This window comes from Nomia melanderi, chromosome 3 (assembly GCF_051020985.1).
Source record: "Nomia melanderi isolate GNS246 chromosome 3, iyNomMela1, whole genome shotgun sequence".
In the NCBI taxonomy this organism is placed as follows: domain Eukaryota; kingdom Metazoa; phylum Arthropoda; class Insecta; order Hymenoptera; family Halictidae; genus Nomia; species Nomia melanderi.
In genome coordinates, this window is record NC_135001.1 from 2,377,571 (window position 1) to 2,398,510 (window position 20,940).

General features: G+C 38.6%; 1 protein-coding gene across 6 annotated transcripts in view; it reads right to left on the bottom strand.

The window, feature by feature from the left end:
- Positions 1-1,624: 1,624 nt before the first annotated feature.
- tmod (tropomodulin) overlaps positions 1,625-20,940 on the bottom strand; it is a 109,023-nt gene continuing 89,707 nt past the window's right edge. For all 6 annotated transcript variants that reach the window (XR_012998299.1, XR_012998303.1, XR_012998300.1 and 3 more), the window contains one exon: positions 1,625-13,533. Coding sequence is in view for 1 of the 6 variants with exons in the window: in XM_031984224.2 (XP_031840084.1) it covers positions 13,469-13,533 (65 nt within the window). In the remaining 5 variants the exon portion in view is untranslated. The remainder of the gene's footprint in view (positions 13,534-20,940) is intronic.

A 20,940-nucleotide genomic window follows, 5' to 3' on the forward strand; every position in this document is an offset into this window, starting at 1 on the left:
TAAGCTTGTAAGTTTGAGTAAAAAACGCTAATAACGGATGAAATAAAATATAATAAAATATTATTTCATTATGTTTGTTAGACATTTTAACTTTTATCACTTATCACACGGCCTAAACCCAAAAAAGTCCCAATTTGGCTTGTGAGTTTGAGTAAAAAACGCTAATAATGGATAGAATAAAATATAACAAAATGTCATTTCGTTATTTTTATTATATATTTCAATTTTGATCACTTCCAAAATTTTTAAAACCCGAAAAAATTCCCGGTTTCATATTTTTTGGCTCTCGCATGGTCTAGTTTCGAAACAACGAAAGCTCTCTTGATCTGTGCAGCTCGCTCGCGGGAAAATGAACGGGGCCGAGCGTTTCCGGGTAAATTCCGAAGACGAGATGGCCGAGAACCACCTGTGCAATCTTGTATGCAGCTGTGAATCGCGGCCGGCACAGCGAAATTCGGCAGACGGCCGAACGCGATTCGCCAACTCGCCGAGAATCAATTTGCATTCAATAATCCGCGATCGTTAAGTCGGATATATTCGACGCGACGAGGCCGGAACCGCCGGCCCGGAAATCGGCATGCGGATTAGGACGCTTTGTCGGCTGATAAGACGCGCCATTCGCTGAATGCGTGCCTCCAAACGACTGCATTCAGGGGCCCGTCTCGGCGTATCGAATTGAATCTCGTGAACTTCTCGAACTACGGGACGTTCGCGTCGCGGGGTTCTTCGGTTTTTTGTTTTAATATTCTCCTGGTATTGAAACAACTTGCATGAAACCTACAAGTTTGCGGTAGAATATAGAATGCGCTGCGTGTTAGTCATATTGCAATAGAAATGTGATGATTTTATTGAGAATTATTTGAGATCTCGATAAATTGAGAATTTAAAAGTTTGAGAATATGGGAGTTTGAGAATTTAAATTTTTGGGCATTCAAGAATTTGAATGTTTGAGAATTAGAATGTTTGAGAATTTGGGAATTTGAAAGCTTGAGAATTTAATTGAAAGTAAAGACATAGACGTAAGTACTTACCATAGATCCTTGACCACATAAAACTGATCTTACGGTTCCTCTTCAAGTATTGTATTCCCAATTTGCTCTGTGTTTGTACATGGTAATAGACGGTGTTTGCAAGATGGCTGAAACGTATCGAATGAAATTCAATTTGTCAATTAAAGCCTCACTAATCTCGGGACTACGAACAGCTTCATTAGTGTCGAGACGTTTCGTTCCGTCGCGAGCCGAATATTCAATCCTCCCGCCATTGTGTTTCCCATTCTTCTGTTTGAAATGATGAAATTTCCGTAAGATGTGAATAGGAAATTGCTATTTGCGGAAACTCGTGCAAGATACAGGTTCTGTGTTTTAATTAAAAGTTTCTTCTTTAATTAAACGGAGATCAAAGCGAGCCTCGACATTTCAAGAAAATCTTCAACGTCGTGGATGTATTACCTGCTGCGAGCAGATGCAAATACGCACGAAGAGACTGGTTAACCGGCGGCGCGGAATGTAATATGCGCAAGGCGCACGTGCTATCAGGGCAACTCTTCCCGACTAAGGAACAAAGCAAGATGAAAGCACGTGAAAACGTCAAGGTGGAAGAACAAAAGACGTTGGACGCTGTGTTGTGTTTTTTAACAGTTTATTTGAACTTCTCGTTACAAGATAAGGCTAGGCAGCAAGGTTTCCGATTGGTGAGCGTGGCTTGCACGTAATTGTGTTTCGGTGCGGATACGATTACAAGAAAAACGCGTGGACCGAGAAATTCGGCGCGAAAGCTTCACGAATTAATTACAATCGTTTACTGTCGTTTCGATCGATAATAATTAGTCTCGCTCGTTAGACGTTCTGTACATCTCTCGCGCTAGAGACACGCGCCATTCGCTCGACTTCATTCTTCTCTCGTGAACAACTGTTTCGTTCTCTCACATTCAGGTTCACCCCACACGTGACAAGTGACGAAGTATCGGTAACGACAATGAAGACAATATGTACGTGCAAAGCGATCTCGTGGGTTGATCGGTTTTATCCATGAATCAATGTAACGCTGTCTTTTGATTTCCAACGCTTAGAAGCCGGTGACGCATACTTTCTCATTTTCAATTACGAAAAATCTGTGTGGTGTACTGTTTTTTGCATGTTTGAAATATTGATAATATAATATTGCAGCTTTTAGTGTTCAAGCTTTAGATACCTACGAACTGAAGACATCGCGTCTATGAATTTCAAATAAATAGGTAAAGCTGGCATACTGCTAGTACGCTTTCTTGAATGTAACAATTAGGAACCGTTGTCTGTTTCATTAATAGTAGGCTTATATAGTAATAAAATGATTTGATCATCGGCTTCCAATGTTAGAGTGTGTACTAGGTGTACTAATAAATAATCCACTATTCTTCTGGTTGATTAGTACCGTAGACAAAATCTGCTTCTTTTTGTCTTCAGAATGGAAACATGAGAGCACTGTTGATGGCTTCTTTGATAAGGAATATTAATTCATCAAAACAGTGGATCATTTATTTTACACCTAATCTAATTGGATCTCACAGAATTGAGCGAACATTAACAATAAGTTTACGGACATTTATTGTACATGTTTTATTGTTCAAAAATTGATGTTCGTTTATGTAGATGTTGAAAATCATAGGTTCAAATATTGATAAAATGATCATAAACGATTTGTCAAATAATGTTTATAAAATTCCACATACGTCAAGCTATGGGGTTCCGTAAACCTAGTGTGAAAGTGTTAACCCCTTGTCCTAAGATTTCTTTCATAACTGTGCTAGGTAGGATAACTTTGTCACTGATAATTTATTAAAAAACAAAGAAGTCTGAATTCATTTATATCCACCTTCACTTCAGAACATAACAATTAATAATAAAACACGAGAATTCATTCTGAACTGAAAATAATTGAATGACATTTAATTTTGCTAACTTCTTTTTAAGAATTTTCTCACGAGTCCGACTCGGTATTGTATGGCAAGGGGTTAATTAGAGAAATGTATCGTTGGTGCCTTAATGAATATTATTGCGAGGAATGATCGAGAATGACGGTATCGTGAGAGAATGAATTTCCTCGATCATGTCACAAGTGCACGGATAAAAGTTTGGTCAAATTGAAATCGAGAAGCAACCTGTCTGGGCTCGGATATCATTCAACGATCTCGGACAGGTGATTTGCTAGCGATGACAGCTTTTTCACGCGACGATTATACGTCCAGTACTAAGCGGTCGTATTGGTACAGGTGCTCGTGAAGTTGTAGACGTTGATACAAGGGAAATTATTAAATCGTCTTCTCTCTTAATTTGTTTATTCGAAGCGTGCCTTTCATCTGTTACGAAATGATACGTCGACAGCTCGCGAATGAGAAAAATACATAATATTCTGTGGACTTTTCTTTCTCGATTAACACGCTGACTGCCATAATCACCGGTGACCTGAGTTTAAAAATTGATTTGCACTCGAAAATTTTCTGGATATATTCGTCATTTTCTAATGAAACATTAATGGTACCTTTTATGACTAACATAGATATAAACAATATATATATATATATATATATATATATATATATATATATATATATATATATATATGCACCACTCATGGAAGTATGGACACTTCGTTAAAAAGTTTTTTTGATACATAATTATTTATGATTTGTATAAAATATGTTTATATCGCCATCTCTCTATCTATTTATCATATAATATGTTGCTAGTATCCCATTTTCATCTACATATGTATATTTATTCCAAAAAAAACTTTTTTCTCTCCTTATCTTACGTTCGAATCCAACCGAAAGAAAATAGTTTGCGTCTTCGTTATTATTTGGAGGCCGTTCGTCCTTCGCTATTTGTTTACTTGACACTTCGCACTGTACATAGTAGTAGAAGGACTGTTTACATTGCAAGAAATCCGTATTAAATATTTCACTCTAGTATTAGACTCTCGTAAGTTAAAACGTTCCGTAAAAGTTTTTGTAAAACGCCCCTTAAAACTGTTTTAATAAACAAAATGGTTTGTGGGAAACCCCTAAGTGTGCAAACACGTTCGGCCATCGTTACACTTCATCGAGAAGGATATTCAGTTCGTAACATTGGTGAAAAATTGAAAATTTGTAAATCAACTGCCCATCTGACTGTTCGTCGCTATAAAGACACTGAGAGTCTCCAAGACCGTATTCTGCCTGGTCCTTCTAGATCAACTTCTAACGCTGACGACAGACAGATTATGCTTATGAGTAAGCGAAATAGAAAAATGACGGCTCCTAAAATTACTGCGGATTTCAATCAGGGTCGTGAGAAACCGATTTCCGTTAGTACAGTTAAACGCCGTCTTCAGGAGGCTGATCTTCATGGTCGCATAGCGATAAAGGAAACCATTGATACGATGTGGAAATCGGTTGAAACGACTTCAATGGACAAAGGACCATCGTGATTGGACAGAAGATCAATGGAAAAATGTGTTCTGGACTGACGAATCCAAATTTGAAGCTTTGGCCAAAAGCGAAGGGTTTTTGTATGGCGTTCCAAGGCAGAAAAAATGCTCCCAGACTGTGTTGTACCCACAATAAAACACGGAGGTGGTTCCGTTTTAGTGTGGGGATGTTTTTCATTTGGTGGTATAGGCGATTTAATAAAAATTGATGGGATTACGAAAAAAGAAGATTATAAAAAGATATTAATCGATAATGCAATACCATCAGGCTTAAGATTAATCAGTCGGTCTTTCGTTATTATGCAAGACAACGCGACCCTAAACACACGTCTCGCCTTTGCAAAAGTTATATCGTGGACCAAGAAAAGAAAAAAATTTGTAAATAAATGGTTGGTGAGGCTGGACACCTCAAAGCCCAGACCTTAACCCTATTGAACTACTGTGGGACGAGCTGGATAGAAACATTAGAAAAAAGTGTCCCAACTTCAAAAACCCAACTCTGGACGATGTTATAAGAGGCATGGAGGAATATACCAGATGAAAAAATAAAAAATTAATACAACGAATGCCCCGATTGACTAAAGCTGTAATACGTGCCAAAGGAGGATTTTTTGATGAAAAGAAAATTTAACTTTAAAGGTACATAATTCGTTTCTGTTTGAATGTTATTTCATTATTTATGTATTATTCGTTAATTTTATGTTTATCCATTAAGTAACTGACTAAAAATAAAATTAGTTTGTATTAAGAAATTTTTGTATTTACTTTTTCTTTTAATTCTCAAGTGTCCATGCTTCCATGAGCTGCAGTGTGTGCATATATATAGATAGATAGAATTATTCTGTTTCAATATTTTATTTGTAATTACATCATATGAACTTTGATATTGAATATTAAACTTTATAATTCTCTTATGTCGAGGCAAATGGCGACTGAGTCGCCTTTCGAGTGTAAAGGGTTAAATACATTTACAATAAGAAAACTGATGTCGAATGAAAATACTTAGCAACATAAATAGCTAGATAATAGTGTAATACATGTACTGTGATACAAAGTCATTAATAATTACTTCTAATACCATTTGTCGTTGTTATGAAAGAGTCTGTATTGTTACACAAAACGTTCGAAATTCTCGTGACAGTCAGCCTGTTAAATGAACTCGAGGCTAAGTGAAAATAACTAATGTATCATAGATTACAAACATTTCGTTCAATAGGCCCTTTAACCGTAAGTAGAACAGAAGACATAAAATACAAATACTGACTACATCGGAATCTGTGTGCAAGTAAACCATGCTGCCAGGATGTTGATTCGTCTTAACCCAATAATTTTCTTGGGAATCGAGCATTTGTACCTTCCGCAGAAAATAATGGTATTCAAATATTGGTTCGCCATGATTAGTGGCCTGAGAGTTAGGTCTGACCCAGATCCGACTAGGGCTGATTGTGTGAGGTACGCTCGGTGTTCTCCACTAATAAACACGAAATATTATTCTTTTAAATTGAATTCGACAGAATCACAAATGTTAAGCAGTATTTAATTATCATTTCATCAAGAATAACTGTAGACTCTCATTTTTCATTTATCCATGTCTGATCCATTACTGCAAAATCTACTAGTGAACAGAGATAAGTCTCTGATCTTTTCATGAATGAAGTCAAATAAATCCTTATTAGCTTAATCTTATTACAAATTTCGTCTCAAACTTGCGAATAATAGATATCCCTTTACTTATATTAAAAACTGAATACAATTTTTAATTATCTTACGAAGAATAAATTATAAATTTTGCCTTCGCTTGATCTCCGATCAAGAGCTTACTGTTACGATACAAGATTCCATGAAATTCATATACATCTAAAGCTACACATACAAACTATTCATCATACACAGAACATATACTCGTTATCCAACGTCTACACATTGACATATACACTACGACAACGTAATCAAAGTTCGATCAGGCACACGGCTGATTTACGTGGAACTCCAGCTGTCTTTCTCGAGTCCAACTTTCCTCCGAGCGCATCACGCTTACCTATCATTAGAGCATGTCTCGTAGTACATTAATATCATAGTGTAATAAAGTGGATTTCTTGTACCCTCGAAGCCATCGACCACGCTATATCGCCAGCACTGATGGTGGAAGGCGATTATTAAAATAAGAATTGAATCCGGATAAATTAGTCCAGTCCATTAACCTAATTCTTTCGTTTCCACTGAAATTCCAGGGGAACGAAATTTCTTTTATTGAATACTCGAGTAATGTGCTGCAGAACGCTGATGATTTATTGACTCATCAAGCGAATCAGCACAATTCTATTGAAATAACATGTTAACCTTTTTTAAGTTTTTTACTCTCTTCGATTTCTCTAATTCTTTCAATTTTTTAAATTTCTTGAATTTCTTTAATCTCTTTGATTTCCTTATTAACACGTTGAATACCATACGATTCTATAGAGAAATACACAAAACGGAAAAAATATATAATTAAATCATTTGATTGAATTGGATTACTATTCAAGTTAGATTATTATTATTCAGTCATCACATTAGGTAGAATTATATATAATACAGAAATGTTTCCAAATAATCGTCGTTTAATTGAATTCACTGGTGACCCCCATAGCATTCAACGTGTTAATTTCGTAAGTTTCTCTAATTTCTTAAATTCTTTTAGTCTCCTTAGGAACAATTGCTTATATTTCTTAAGTGCTTCGAACGATACGAGATGAAATTTACACGAATATTTCAAGAAATAATCAGCAGTGAACGAAAGAATCACGACTGCCAGCTGTATTCCTGGCCGAAGATAATTTCCTTTTCCAACGGATCTTTGCGCGCGACCGAGTACGTACACGGCAAAACGGAATATGAGCACGTGGAAAGCTTGCCGCGGCAGATCGTACATCAGGTGCTTCACATAGGATGGCACGATGATATTCATATCTCGCTCGCACAATCTCAATCACTTTCCACGCTTCCCGCTTTTAACGGGTATGCGGCTGCAGCGAGGCACCCAATGAAATTTCACGCATTTCCGTTTGTAAATACACTGCTCGAGCTGTATATCCTTTTACGATAAAATTATTTCAACCCTCGCCTATTGATCAGGCAATTTCCATTTGAGTACTCCGCGAATGTAATTGTATCAAAGTTTACCGACCGAGAAAGAAATTAATCTGCAGGTAATTTAACTGTGATGCGCATAACCTGTTGGCGTCGCATTCAATTATACAGGGTGACGCGTATTATAAACTGTCATTTAATCACATACCAGTAATACGTCATTGTTTCTACCGAGGATTATTGTTACGAATAAAAAATACAAAAATTCAGCAAATCTCACTAATATAATGTACAATTAAAAATAAGGACTTACTTTTAGATGAAATTCACTTAGAACGTGTAAAAACTTCGGAGATTCCACAGTGACACATAATATGTCTTATTTCATAAATTAATACCCCAATTTCGAGCTCGTCGATGCAGTAAAACCAAAGATACTCGGAGGAAGTTATCTCAAAACGAGTCAAAACATCAAAAAATTCACAGTGAAACACAACATGTCTTATTCTACAAATTACTACCCCAATTTCAAGCTCGTCGATGCCGGTACAATAAAACCAAGGATATTCTCAGACGAAACGAACTCGAAACGAGTAAAAATATGAAGGAATCCACAGTGAAATGTAATATATCTTACAACATAAATTACTGGCCCGATTTCAAGTTCTTTGATGCTTTCCCAGTAAAAATGTGGAAACCTTGTGCCATCGGGTTTCAATACGCTGTTCGCCGCCATCACTAGCTATCACAGTGTCTTTAGTGCGGAGATGATCGCCACCGAGCGACAAAGGCGACAGAAACGATTCGGTCTATATCACCCACATTCTTTCCCCGTCCTCCCCCGTACCCCGTTCGCCCGGCCCCATCCGCTAACAACACACTCCCTTGGTTACAGACAATATGCGACTTGCGACCGCGCGAAAGACTCCTGGTCAGCCGTTCCTTGAATGGCCGCCCACGGCGACGCCGGGTAAAAATAATATTTCAGGGGGTATCTGAACGAGGCTCAGAGCGGTTATTGTCGCCGAAAGATTCGTTTAAACCAGTCCCACCCGTGACACCGTAATACCCGTGTCACGTGGTTCGATGACAGTGGGCGGGGCAGACATAGAAGTTCATCGAGAAAGACATTCTTCCTGCCCTCGAACTGTTCGACGCTTGGAACGATATGTTCCTACTGGTTCCGTGGAACTTGTCAAGGAAATAAAGCGTTGCCTTGTGTGTGCATTGGTTAGCTTGCACGGTGACAAGTGACATGAAATGACGATTTGTGACATTGATTATCAACACTTTGCGGACGAAAATTCTTTGGGATTTTGTAAAATTTTCATTGGATGAGGCTGAATTGTGTATGTCAGTTGTTTGATAGTAAAACTACCGAACGAGTAAATGATCTATTCTTGATTTCTTTTCTTTGGAAGTATTAAGGTAATTGTCAGATGTTTCTCTGAGGAACTATTGAAGAATGACGTAGCAATACGCAAACTGAATGATGAGTTAATTAAAGTTTCAATAGATGTACTTTTGAAGTTTCTATAGAGGAATTTCGAGAAGTCAATTTAATTGCTCGGTAGTTTTAGTGTTAAATAATAGAAAGGAAGAAACTACGTGCTAGTCTCTTGCTGTTCGCAAAGTTCCGCAAAGAGTTAACATACTATATAGAAATTAATTAAAACGAAGTGGAAATAGATGTTTCATGTGAGAATTCCTTTGTTTCAGGTTTTTAATATTCTTCTTTTGCTGTTGAGCGTGAACAGCGATTTGAAATTTGATGTTTTTAGTTGTAGTATGAAATGTAGATTGCGAATTTATTGTGAAGATGAATGTTTTATACGAGAATTCTTTTTTTCAGATTTTCAGTGTATCCTTTTTTAAATGTTGAATGTGAATAGATATTTGAAATCCGTTCGCGATCGACGTAGTTTTGCAGCGATGCGCGTTACGACCGAAATACATTGATTTCAGATGAAGACGTGATTCAAGACCGAAAGTCCCTTAAATCTTCCCCCGTTTCCAAGAGACAAGCATTTTTTAACGTCGAGCCGAAGCGATAGAAACGCGATTAACGAGGAAAATAATCGCATCCAGCGAACGAGAGCGATTCGTTTGCGCTTGAATGACGTAAATCAATCGTGAACGTCGACGTCCCCTCGTGCGGAGGAAACTATCTCGGAAACTGATTTTACGGTGAACGTATCGATCCCCCCTCCCCTTCGTTTTGCATAAAACAAGTGTTGAGAAATTAGAGAGAGCGCTTTACTCGGTACCCGTAATGACGCCCGCTGAAAATTTTCGATTCTCGACTGGGAAATTTTCATCGACGACTACTGCAAAAATATAATCAAATGAAAATTCACGATATACATGGAAACATTAATTGTACACGTTTCAATATTAAAAGTGAAATATTTGGAATACTCAAGAAACTTGATGAAAGAAATGAACTGAAGGAAAGCTTCGTCGACTACCGCAATATAAAATCGGATGAAAATTCACGATATACATCGATACATTAATTGTACACGTTTCGATATTAAAAGTGAAATACTTTGAATATTTCTAATAATTAACGGAACTTGATGTTTGCCTTCTAAGAACCTACATTCGTAAACTAAAGCTGAAAGAATCCCTTTTACCGTGTCATTAAAACATTTAAAAAATATATGCGAATTCAACGTCATATGCTCTGTATAAATACTTACAAAATGATAATTAAAGCATTCAAAAGTACGCCCCACCGTTTCCATCAAGTAGAATGACGAAAAGATCATCTTCATACCATTAAAAAATTACTGAATAATCATCGTATAACTGTGAAACTTACAGTTGCTCTCAGTCCAAAGGCAACTAATTTCTAAAGTGGAACAAAATGATTGAAAACCAGTGCGAGGTAAACGAGGTCAATCTTACCCACCGAATCTTTTCCAGCTGGAATAAAAAGTGGCACGCGATTTGCCGGTGGATCTAGGTCGAACGAAATTCGGGGCGAGACAAGTGAGAATAGGAAAGAAAATAAAAGATGAGGAATCTTAGGGCGGCGTTTAACCCTTTAAAAAGACCACAAAGTCTAATGGACTCGTTTTCACATTTACGTCTGTCAAAAATTTTTTACCGGTCATTAAAACTGTTTAATGCATGGAGCTTTAAAAGACCTACTATATAATCACCCCACTTTATTCCTCAACTTATCTATATATTTAAAACGTTGTTAAAAAACATATGAACACGTAGACTGATAACAAGTTTTCTATAATATTCTTAAATTCAAATTATCATTGAAATTCAAATAGTTAGAACGAATGAAAGATCGAACAGACTTTAATGTGTAGACTAAACTAATGAGTGTAACCAAGAGAAAATAATAAATTATATAAACACTTTGTTCTTAAGCATTTTTTATTTAAGGAGTCCGTTAGACACTATCAGTCTTTCACGTTAGTTTTCTTTGTGGTCCTTTAACCTTTTGCGCTGGAAAGACGTGCCACGTATGCCGGGATGTTTTTGCTCCAACGTTGTCAACGATGTTTTCTAGACATCGATAGTCTTGTTGCGTTAAACATACTAGATTGTTTTTACTCTTTGCACTCGATTCGATATACCAAAATCATAAAATCTTACAAATAATATTAAGCTCCTTGTAATCCCTAAATATGCGAAATATTGAGATAATAACTTTATTTCTTAACACATTGCGCGCCGGCTCCGTGATAATGCGAGTTTTTATTCGTTTAATTGGTAGTCCCACATCAATGTAACATTTTAGATATGTATACCATAAATCCAAAGTAAAATTACAAGATCGAATTCCTTATTCTTCTTCGTAAGCTAGAAGTTTCGGTTTGATTGATGTTTCAAAATATATTAATATAATCACCGACGTTCGCGTTTCCAGTAGCTGAAATTTAGCCGGCGTACAATGTGTTAACCTACGTATATTCCCTCATTCATTTCGTTTCGAAGGACGTTGTCTATAATTCATTTGAATCTATTGAATATTTCTAGCGAAAGACGTCCGAGTACAAAGAGTTCAAATGTATCATTCTATAGAAAACTGTGAACACTAGCTTTACGGAAATTTACTATACAGTTTGCTCTATCATTTTCAGAAAGATACTCGTTCATTTAGATCTTGGAAATTAGAGATTTTAATGTAGATAATTAGGGCACATAATTATACAACTGCATCAATCGAGATCCACCCAAACATTTACCAAATAATGTTTATAAAATTCAATATGAATCAAATTGACTCGTTCAATGTTAATAGACGATTTTAAGGTAACAGACGAGATTAGTGTACATATCAGCGTAGAATAGATAAGAACAAAATTCTTCTCGCAAGACTTCAGCGAATCTCTGAATTCCTTTGCAGCGCAAGAGGTTAAGGGTTGAGCTCGCTGACCTGCAGGACGCGAGGCCACTGGTCGCGCAGCCAGGAAGTGGTCAGGTGCGATTCAGCGGGTTCCGCGGCATCCGGTTGGGAAAACGAGATACTTCCGGCCGGTATGAATGCCCTGGGAAGGGAGACCGGAAGCGACGGCGGAACGGCTAGGCTGTTTTCGAAACCGAAACCGCGGAACCGAGGGAACATGGTGAAAAATAATCGACGGCGATCGATTCCCGGTGGGAAGGTAATTTTCGATTATCCCCGACGCGAGATTCAGGATTATTTAACGAACATATGATTCATCGATTCAGAAAGGGCGGCAATTTCATTCGAATGGGATCCGTTGATCCGTGAGACGATTAAACTGCGGATATCGGCGCAATTCGAAGACTTTGTGGACTAAAATCTGCGAATCAGAGATGGAACCGTCGAATTTCTTTGTCGGTTTGTCGGATTGAAAGTCAATTAATATTAACGCATTGCGTACCGGCTAATTAGGAAATTGAATAGTGAAAATAGTGATTTTCAGTGGATCAACTTATATCACTATCTATAAAAAGACTCGAATATCATATTGTTATGTAATACAGTTTAAATGGAGAATTGGTTCTAATCAAATTTAATATTTCTTGCTGTGGCAATTAGTAAAGTTATATAGCTAAGTGTTTTTATATAAAACGAGATTTCTCGTTACCAGTATGCAACGTGCTAACATCGAGTATCACTGGGATTGAAGTAATTTTATTTTTCGACATAGAAGTACACCGTGAACGTGGTATATCCGCAGTTTAGCGACAAAACACAGGAAAGTTATCCGTCTCGCAATATTTGAATATTACGGGGTTGCAAACTTTCGAAAGACCCCGGAGGTTCTCTGCGCGCTTCAAGCTTTCAGAATATTAGACACTTTTCTTCGTTGAATATTTCAGACTTTCTAGCGCACCGGCGCGGCAAATGTTTCCCGTTCCGGCCTGGCAATACAATTTCAATCGCGCGCACGTGCATTATTCCGCGACGAATCGCTTTCAGTAACCGTTGCTCGTTTCGTTCCTGTTTATCAGCGATTGTTAATCGTTACATCGCTGGATCAACAAGAATGCAGCGCTGTCGCGACGACTACTGATTTCACCTCCGGCGCAAGAACAGGGATACCACGCGATCGGTTCTCGTTCTTGGGATTACTACGAACGAGATAATACTACGAAAGTGTGAAGTATTCGAAGACCTCGAAGAATTTCCAAAGTTTCAATTTACATGAATCTTCCGTTTCGTTTGAATTTTAACACGATCCAATATTCAGTGATACATTCGAACTGGTTCGAAGTGTCCTCGTTTCCTTTTTATTTTCCCGAGAATCGCGCCCCTCCGTCGCGTACTTTCCGTCGGTGTTTATGCTCGTCCGTTCCCGACGATTTCTTTCTTGGACATTTTTTACTTCCTGACGGCGAGCGGGCAGGCTTTACCGTGTACCGTTCAAGCGAAACATCTGCAGCGAGAAGATTCAACCGGATCGTCGTAGTCGCAGTCGTGGTCGTGGGTCGTGGTAATCGATGCCGTTGATGGTGATCATCGATGCAGGCCCCAGCCGATGGTCAGGTTGCGGGCGGCACGCCCCGTGCGTTTTAGGCGACCTGTGGAAAAAAGCCGCAGGTCGATGGCACTGCGTGAAAACACGTCACAATGGCAATGGTCGTTGCGCCGAGCCGAACGATCGGATGACACCACGGACACGTCGCGTTTAAGTTGTCACCGTGTTCTGTGATTATTTTAGGAAACGTTCAAGTCTCTTCTTACCGAGAATATTTTTCATTTATTATCGTTTTTCTGGTTAATTTAAGAAATTTTCAGTTTTTCTTATCGACCTGTTTATCAGTTATTATTTCTGTAGTTATTTTAAAAAACGTTCAGTTTCTTTATTAACAGGAGTTTTTCTGTAATTATTTCTCTACTCGTTTTAAATATTATACGATTTTTTTAACTGACTTCTTTTTTGGCTGATCCAATTCGACCGAATAAAAGCGGATAATACGATATCAGTGTAGGTGATGTTAGAGCAAGCTTTCTTTACTTCTTTAGCTTGAAACTATTCGTAACAATAGGAGAGATTTACTTGTTCCTTACGTGACTGTTTGTATTGAATTATTTTGTTATACGTTACCAGGTGTACTTAATTACTCTATTATCAGGCGCACCGTACGAGGGAACAAAGAACGTTACAATTACAACAGCTATTCCAATTCGATTAGCATCGCGATGTGTCACTCGATTATAAAATATTCATGTCAGCGAGATGTGTAACAGCGTTGCGTGCAAGAAAGTATGGCAGTGTTTAGTTTAATAGTCTATTGGCGACGGCGCTGCCGACAGGATAATCGATCTGTGATCTGCATGAAGGTATCACTCGTTAAAACACGTTCGCGTTGCATTGCCCACCGTGCAAATATTATTTAAATGTCTTAACACGATGGGACGCGATTATTCAAGTAGGAGTGTTCACATAACGCGTCGCTTCGATCAATGGTTATTCACTACCAACGGATTAATTTCATACAAATATAAATGCAAACGTTTGAAGTTGGGTGGGCATAATTAAACAAAATTTTATTTATTCCAGTAATTCCATATGGCTTCAAATATACCGGGAACTTCATTCAATTTTATTAAACCTCTGTTTATATTCGGTTTTAATCATGTGTATTATAAATGCATCAAATCTATACTCGAGAGAGGAACGGAATACCATAGTTGATCAAGGAAACCATTTCTCATCTAAACGTAAGCGTTCGCTTTACGAATACACGTTTTCCACAGTTTCGCCCCAAAGAAATCGCTTCGTTGCGTTCATATGCCGAAGATGAATACTCGACGTCTTGCTTATTCCATAAAAACGCTTCCCCGATTTTGGAGGAGACTCTTAAGAGTACGCTAGTTGGTAAACTCGTTTACGTAAATAGTGAAAATACTTATCTCAGATATTCCTGTATACGTAACATTTCATAATTAGATAAAGAGCAAATAAATTTTAATGAAAAAGCGTATCGTAAGTTCGACCCAAAAAAAAGTACTTATACCTCTAAATTTCATTTTCCATCTATCTTTCCCTGTAACTGGCGTCATAAAATTCACATACTTTATCTCATACACATACTCTATTTTAATATTCGTTTCACGTCTAATTATACTATGCAAAACTTGATAAGGAGTATTAATCTTTATGATCCTCAATACTAAACCGAACAACTATTACGGTCGTAAATGCTCGAACAACACCGTTGACACTAAAACTGAGCAGTTAAATTGACTTTTCGAAAATCCTCTACAGAAACTTCAAAGGTGCATCAAGACTATCGATTCACAATTCAATTTGTCTATTCCTAAATCAATTCCTTTAATAATTTCTCAGAGAAACATCAGTCACCTTTTTAACAATTGCAAAACGAATAAATCAGAAACAGTCCATTTTGACACGTCCGGTAGGTTTAGTGTTAACCGATCAATGAATTCTGTCCAGAAAATACATCGAACCGTCGAATTCGTTCCTGTAACTCGACCAACAAAGCCGCGCGACGTTTTTCCGCGGGAAGCGGCAAGCGTGTATCGAAATCACGAGAATCTCTCGAAATCCTAATTACAAATCCCCGCCGGGATCCGAATTACAAGCAGAGGCGAGCGCGGCGCGCGATGAATTATTTATATTCGAGCGGAGATAGCACGACGCCGCCGGTTTGCTCCCTCGATCGTCGGATCGCGACGATATAAATGGATTCGCGGTGGTGGACGAGATCAAAGGGGCTGCCGTGGCGTTAAAGTGGAACGGATCGGCGAAAAAGGAAACACAGGAAAAAGGACACGGGGGAAAAATCGTCGGCGGACACTACGTGTCTCGTAAGAATCCTCCGAAGGGATGAACCAAGAGACGTGTACGCGGTATTCTCTTTTATTCCGCCCCAGCTCGCCTCGCAAAGCTCGAGCAATTAACGTGGCGTCGAAGGGATGCCTGGTGAGCGGCGGCACGCACGCTTATTTCATCGCGTCTGGCGCTTCCAGACGCTGGCAGCGGAAAAATATTTTTGTACGCTTCAGTTTGAAGCGGTAACTGTACAGACGAGTTTCAGGAAATGATTCGTCTGGAGGATATCTGGCCATTTGTAGATGAACGTCTCTAACACTGGGTTCGCGTGTCGCGTTAATTTCATATGTACTGAATGTTATAAATATTATTTATAGTATTATTCATTGTAAACGTTTATGTCGATTTCTTTTTTAACCGTTTAAGTCCTGCCGGTTTTTACAAAAACTTAATCGAAAAATGCCAAGCGTCGCCCATCTTTCGTTTCAATTCAAAAACTGAATGACGCTTTTCTATTTATACAAAAAAAATTTTAAATAGCTCGATCGTTACATGTTTTCAGTCTTAGGCGGATAATAACAAGAATAAAAATTAATAATTAGAAGGAAAGGAAATAAATAATCTTAATTTGATTCTACGAGTCGATAGACTGGCACTTTTAGACAGTGTAACGAAGCGCCATTGCGCCGCTTGCCACTCAGACGGTTAATAATTCCTCTCCGAAGGTATTAACAGAAAAATTTATATAACGATTAATACAATTGTTTAAGAATTATTTTTTAGGCAGTGTAACAGAGAATCGCGCTTGTGATTCAAACGGTTAATTGTGTATTTTTAAAACGTAATTGCTATTCTTAAAACCATTTCTAAGGTTCAAATCGACGATCGATTTTTATAGGAACAATGTTAACATACTATTAATCACAAGAATAGTCCCTCTAAAAGTAATTGAAGCATCGAAGTAAATGGACAGTATCAGATTTGTTGATTTCCTGGTAACATTGAATATTGCAACAGCTCGTTCTTCCGTGAGTTTCGAGCTGATCTTCGCGTTCCACTTGTACGTTCTGCGAGTCTGATGATTGATAGCATAACTATTTGAAAGGGTAACCAATACCGTTTTTAACTGATTTCCTCGGTGAAAGGGATCCCCGTATTTAAGCAATATTATGTAAACTCGTACACGCTGCATTCTGGTGTTATTCTGCAGCCCAGTCGCACCCCTAAATCTTCGCGTAACCCTCTCAGATATTTTAAACGTATTTTCGCCCCAGCTGCTTGGAAATCGGCTCCCCGGCGCCGAGGCCAGGCAAATAAGTTACGACTTTCCCGGAAATTACTATCTAGAGCGTGGAGGTTGGCGCGAGCATTTTTAACGTGTCATCATCGTTTTCGCCAATCCCGATAAGCAAAGAGGTGTTCCCAGGCCCGCAGCGAATCGATTCCGTTGAAAAGCGGCGACGTTATTACGGCCGAATATTGTTTAAAACGTAAACAGGACGGAAACGGCCGGCCGTTTATGCATTCGGACCTCCATAGGCTAATTAACATCCCGCGGGAAATATTAGATAAAGATCAAACGAGTTTTACGAGATTTATCGCGCTGCTCCGAACAGTAAATTTTGCGAAACGCGATTACGAATTCTCGGTAATGGGCAAATTGGTGTACGGTTTCAGCGAACAAATTCGTTCGGGTTTCGTTAACGGCGATGATCCATTTTTATTTCTTCTCTCGCGTTTTCCTTTTTATGTTTATATTATTCTTCTGTTGTGAAATATCTTGTTTTATATGAAAATGTGGACCACAACAAGTGGAGCATTCTGAAAACACGCAGTAAAGAATAACGGTACGTTATTAATTTCATTATATTTTATCAATTCGCAAAGAGTTAATGCTACAAGATCGATAAATAATGTGTGATGTATGAATAGTTGTATAAAGAAGCAAATTGAATTTATGGTATACACGGTCATTGATCTAAACGGAAACAATCAATAGTAAATAAACGCGCGAAGAAAATTACGATGAACTCGTCGGGGCAAGCGATAAAGTTTCGCCGGTGATTTAATCGATAATTTGTTAATTTTTCTGTCATAAGTGGCTGAAAGCCAAACGAGCGCAGGCCGAATTATTCATACGGAAATGACACCTGATATTTGTACGGAGGACCGACGTATTGCTTTTACAAACGTTATGATTTCATAACCATGCTAACGGAACTGACATATTTCATGAATAAATTGTTCGTTATCCGACGATTATGAATACATTAAATTTCTACGTTTCACGTCGAACCGTAACTCACGACGCGTCGAATTCACCGGATCATTTTTGCGATGCCCGTTTCATTCCGCGATATTCCGACACTTCAGTGAATCACGCGCGAAAACTTGCTTCGATAAGGAAATCGGAATGAAACGCCATCAAAATCACGATCACTCATTTTTTTTATTTCTACCTGATCACTATCATCCATCATTAAATATTATTACATCCGTCAATCGTTCGGGATTTCACTCGACCAAATTAACAGATGTATCTGCGTCCATAAAATATCAAAAATCATTCTTCCCTGCTGAAAATACATGAAATTTCGAAGTGATCAATTAAGACAATTGATGCATTCGAGGCTAGGTAACGTAATACTACCTCGTCCTAAATTCTTTAATTGAATACTTACACACTTTTAACGTCTCTCCAGGCCATTTATAATATTTAAAAAAAAAACCGTATGTCGATTTACAGTTTTTAGAAGAATACCGATTTAATCCTACATTTCACAATCTGTAGCTAAGTATCGATAACGTAGCATCGTCACATATTTTTTACATTAGCAGACATTTGAACAGAGCCTCGCGGATATAGATTTTAAAAAATTACGGTCGCAAACGTGTTAAATTAAGAAATGAACACATTGGGTACCGGCTAATTTTCAGAAAGTAATTGCCCTGATGGCAATTTTCAGTGAGATCAATTTATATCACTACACATACAAGAACTCAGACATCATATTGTTCTGTAACATATTTCAAATAGATAATCAATTCGATTCAAACTTCATATTTTCTTAAATACCGTAGTAATCAGCAAAGTTGCACGGTTAAGAGTTTTAACATAAAAAAGAGATTTTTCGTTACCAGTGTTATCTGTGAAAATAAACGACTACACTTGTCAAGTCTAATTCAACGGACTTGTGTTTGTATCCATCGAAGAAGCGGAAGTCGGCGATCACGAGTCGATAAAACCGTGGGACGATTTTTTCCCTACAAATCACGGGAAATTGCGAACGGCGATCGTAGAAAAAACTTTCGGCGAAAATCAGATTTATCGGCGCGCCGTAATTTTTTTGCGGAATAGGAACGGCTGCGTCTGCCAGCGGGAGATAAATGAAACGCGGCTACGGCAAGTTTCGCGATCAGAACTGGCGCCGCGCGGAGCGGCGACGGTCAAAAAGTATTTCGAGTATCGATCGCCGGCCGAAATGACACTCGAGCCAGCCGGCCAAACCTCATTTGCTTCAATTTATTACGTTTTAATGCCGGTCGTTCACGATCGGGAACAGTTAGTTCCATCGATGTCCACGCTTTACTGTCTAGTTAAACGACAACGCGATTATCCTCTGAAGAAGATCACTCCGAAAGTGTACTTCCCTTTTATACTGGCGGCCGTTTCGCGTTTCAAACTACGTTCGAATCTAGTTGCGCGAGAATATTCGATCGTCCGGCCCGAATAACGCGGTTCTCTCCGATAACTGTTTTATGTAACGCTCAGAGGGAATGAAGTGTCCACGATGTGACAGATTTAGGAAGTCGATACGTTTCATTATGCTAGTAAATAGGAATCTCGTGTAATGAAAAGTCACGTGCGTAATGAAAGCAGGATCTGTGTTGTTTACGAGGTTCGAGTGTTTTATAAAGAAATTGAATAGACCATTTTGAGTTACATTGAAGTAGATACAATCGGTGTGGATCTGATTATTCTTATACGAAGAAGAGTCGTTCATACTTTAAACAATGAAACTTTGCGTTCGAAGTCGTAGAGGAAGAGGGAGAATTGAAACGTCTGACTAAAGATTGACCGTTGCTACTGACTTTCCGTGTCGTAAGCATTCTTCGCGGAATACCAAATTTTATTGATTACCCCGTGACATCCAAGATTTAACTTTGTACAGTGAGATATATTAGACGGTGTGTACCATTAATGGCTCACATTTTAACACTAGATGCACTGACATTTACTGTACAGTTCGTTATTGTTTTTAGAAAAATTGTTATCCGTTCATTTAGATCTTAGAAATTAGAGGTTTAAGAGTAGACGATTAGGATACATATTTCAATAACTACGTCAATAAAAGTCGACTTTTGTAAGCATTTACTAAATAATGCTTACAAAATTGAATCAAATTGACTCGTTCCGTAAATCTAGTATTAACGTTACATTAGACAGCGTGTATCAAGTATGTGATTCATTAAATGGTTTAGTAATTAGAAAACATTTCCATATAGTTGAAAATTAATTCACTTACTGATAATATCAATATTTTTATCAATTTTGAGAATTCAGCCAGATGGGAAAGAGCAATTGAAACGAAGACACAACTCCCACCGATCGGCCATTCGTCTAAACATTGACCGAAAGAGGCCATAAGACGAGAAGCTAACGAACTTTCCCGACTTGCGGTGGAAAAAACCGGAATCCCAGGAAACCATCCAGAACCACCAGCGTACCCGACTATTTGTTCGCGCGACAGCGGTCAGCGGTCAGCCACCGCCAAAAAACCGCAATCCGCTCGGCGAAAGGACATTCTATTAGCCGGCCGTTTGTCGCTAAATCCCTGGCGTCGTTTCGCGCGAGGCGGAGAGTACGCGGGACGATGACGAACGAGTTGCGGGTCCGGAAGCGGGAAAGACAAGGGGAAAGCCTCGTTTCACGGGACATTAAATTCCGGCGGGACGGGGCACCGAGTCGTCGCGGAAAACCGGTCGGCCGCGGGGATATTCTTAAAAGGTTGTTGCATCGACGGGAACGAACGTCGGGCTAGCTCGTCGGGGAGGGGAGAACGAGGGACGGTGGAAGCGGATGAAGAGAAAATAACTGGGAGGAAAACGGCTGGAAGCCAACCCTTGGCCCGGGGAAGATGAAACCCAGTGACGCGTCAATCGAGTGTGAAAAGCCCCGGGCCCGTGA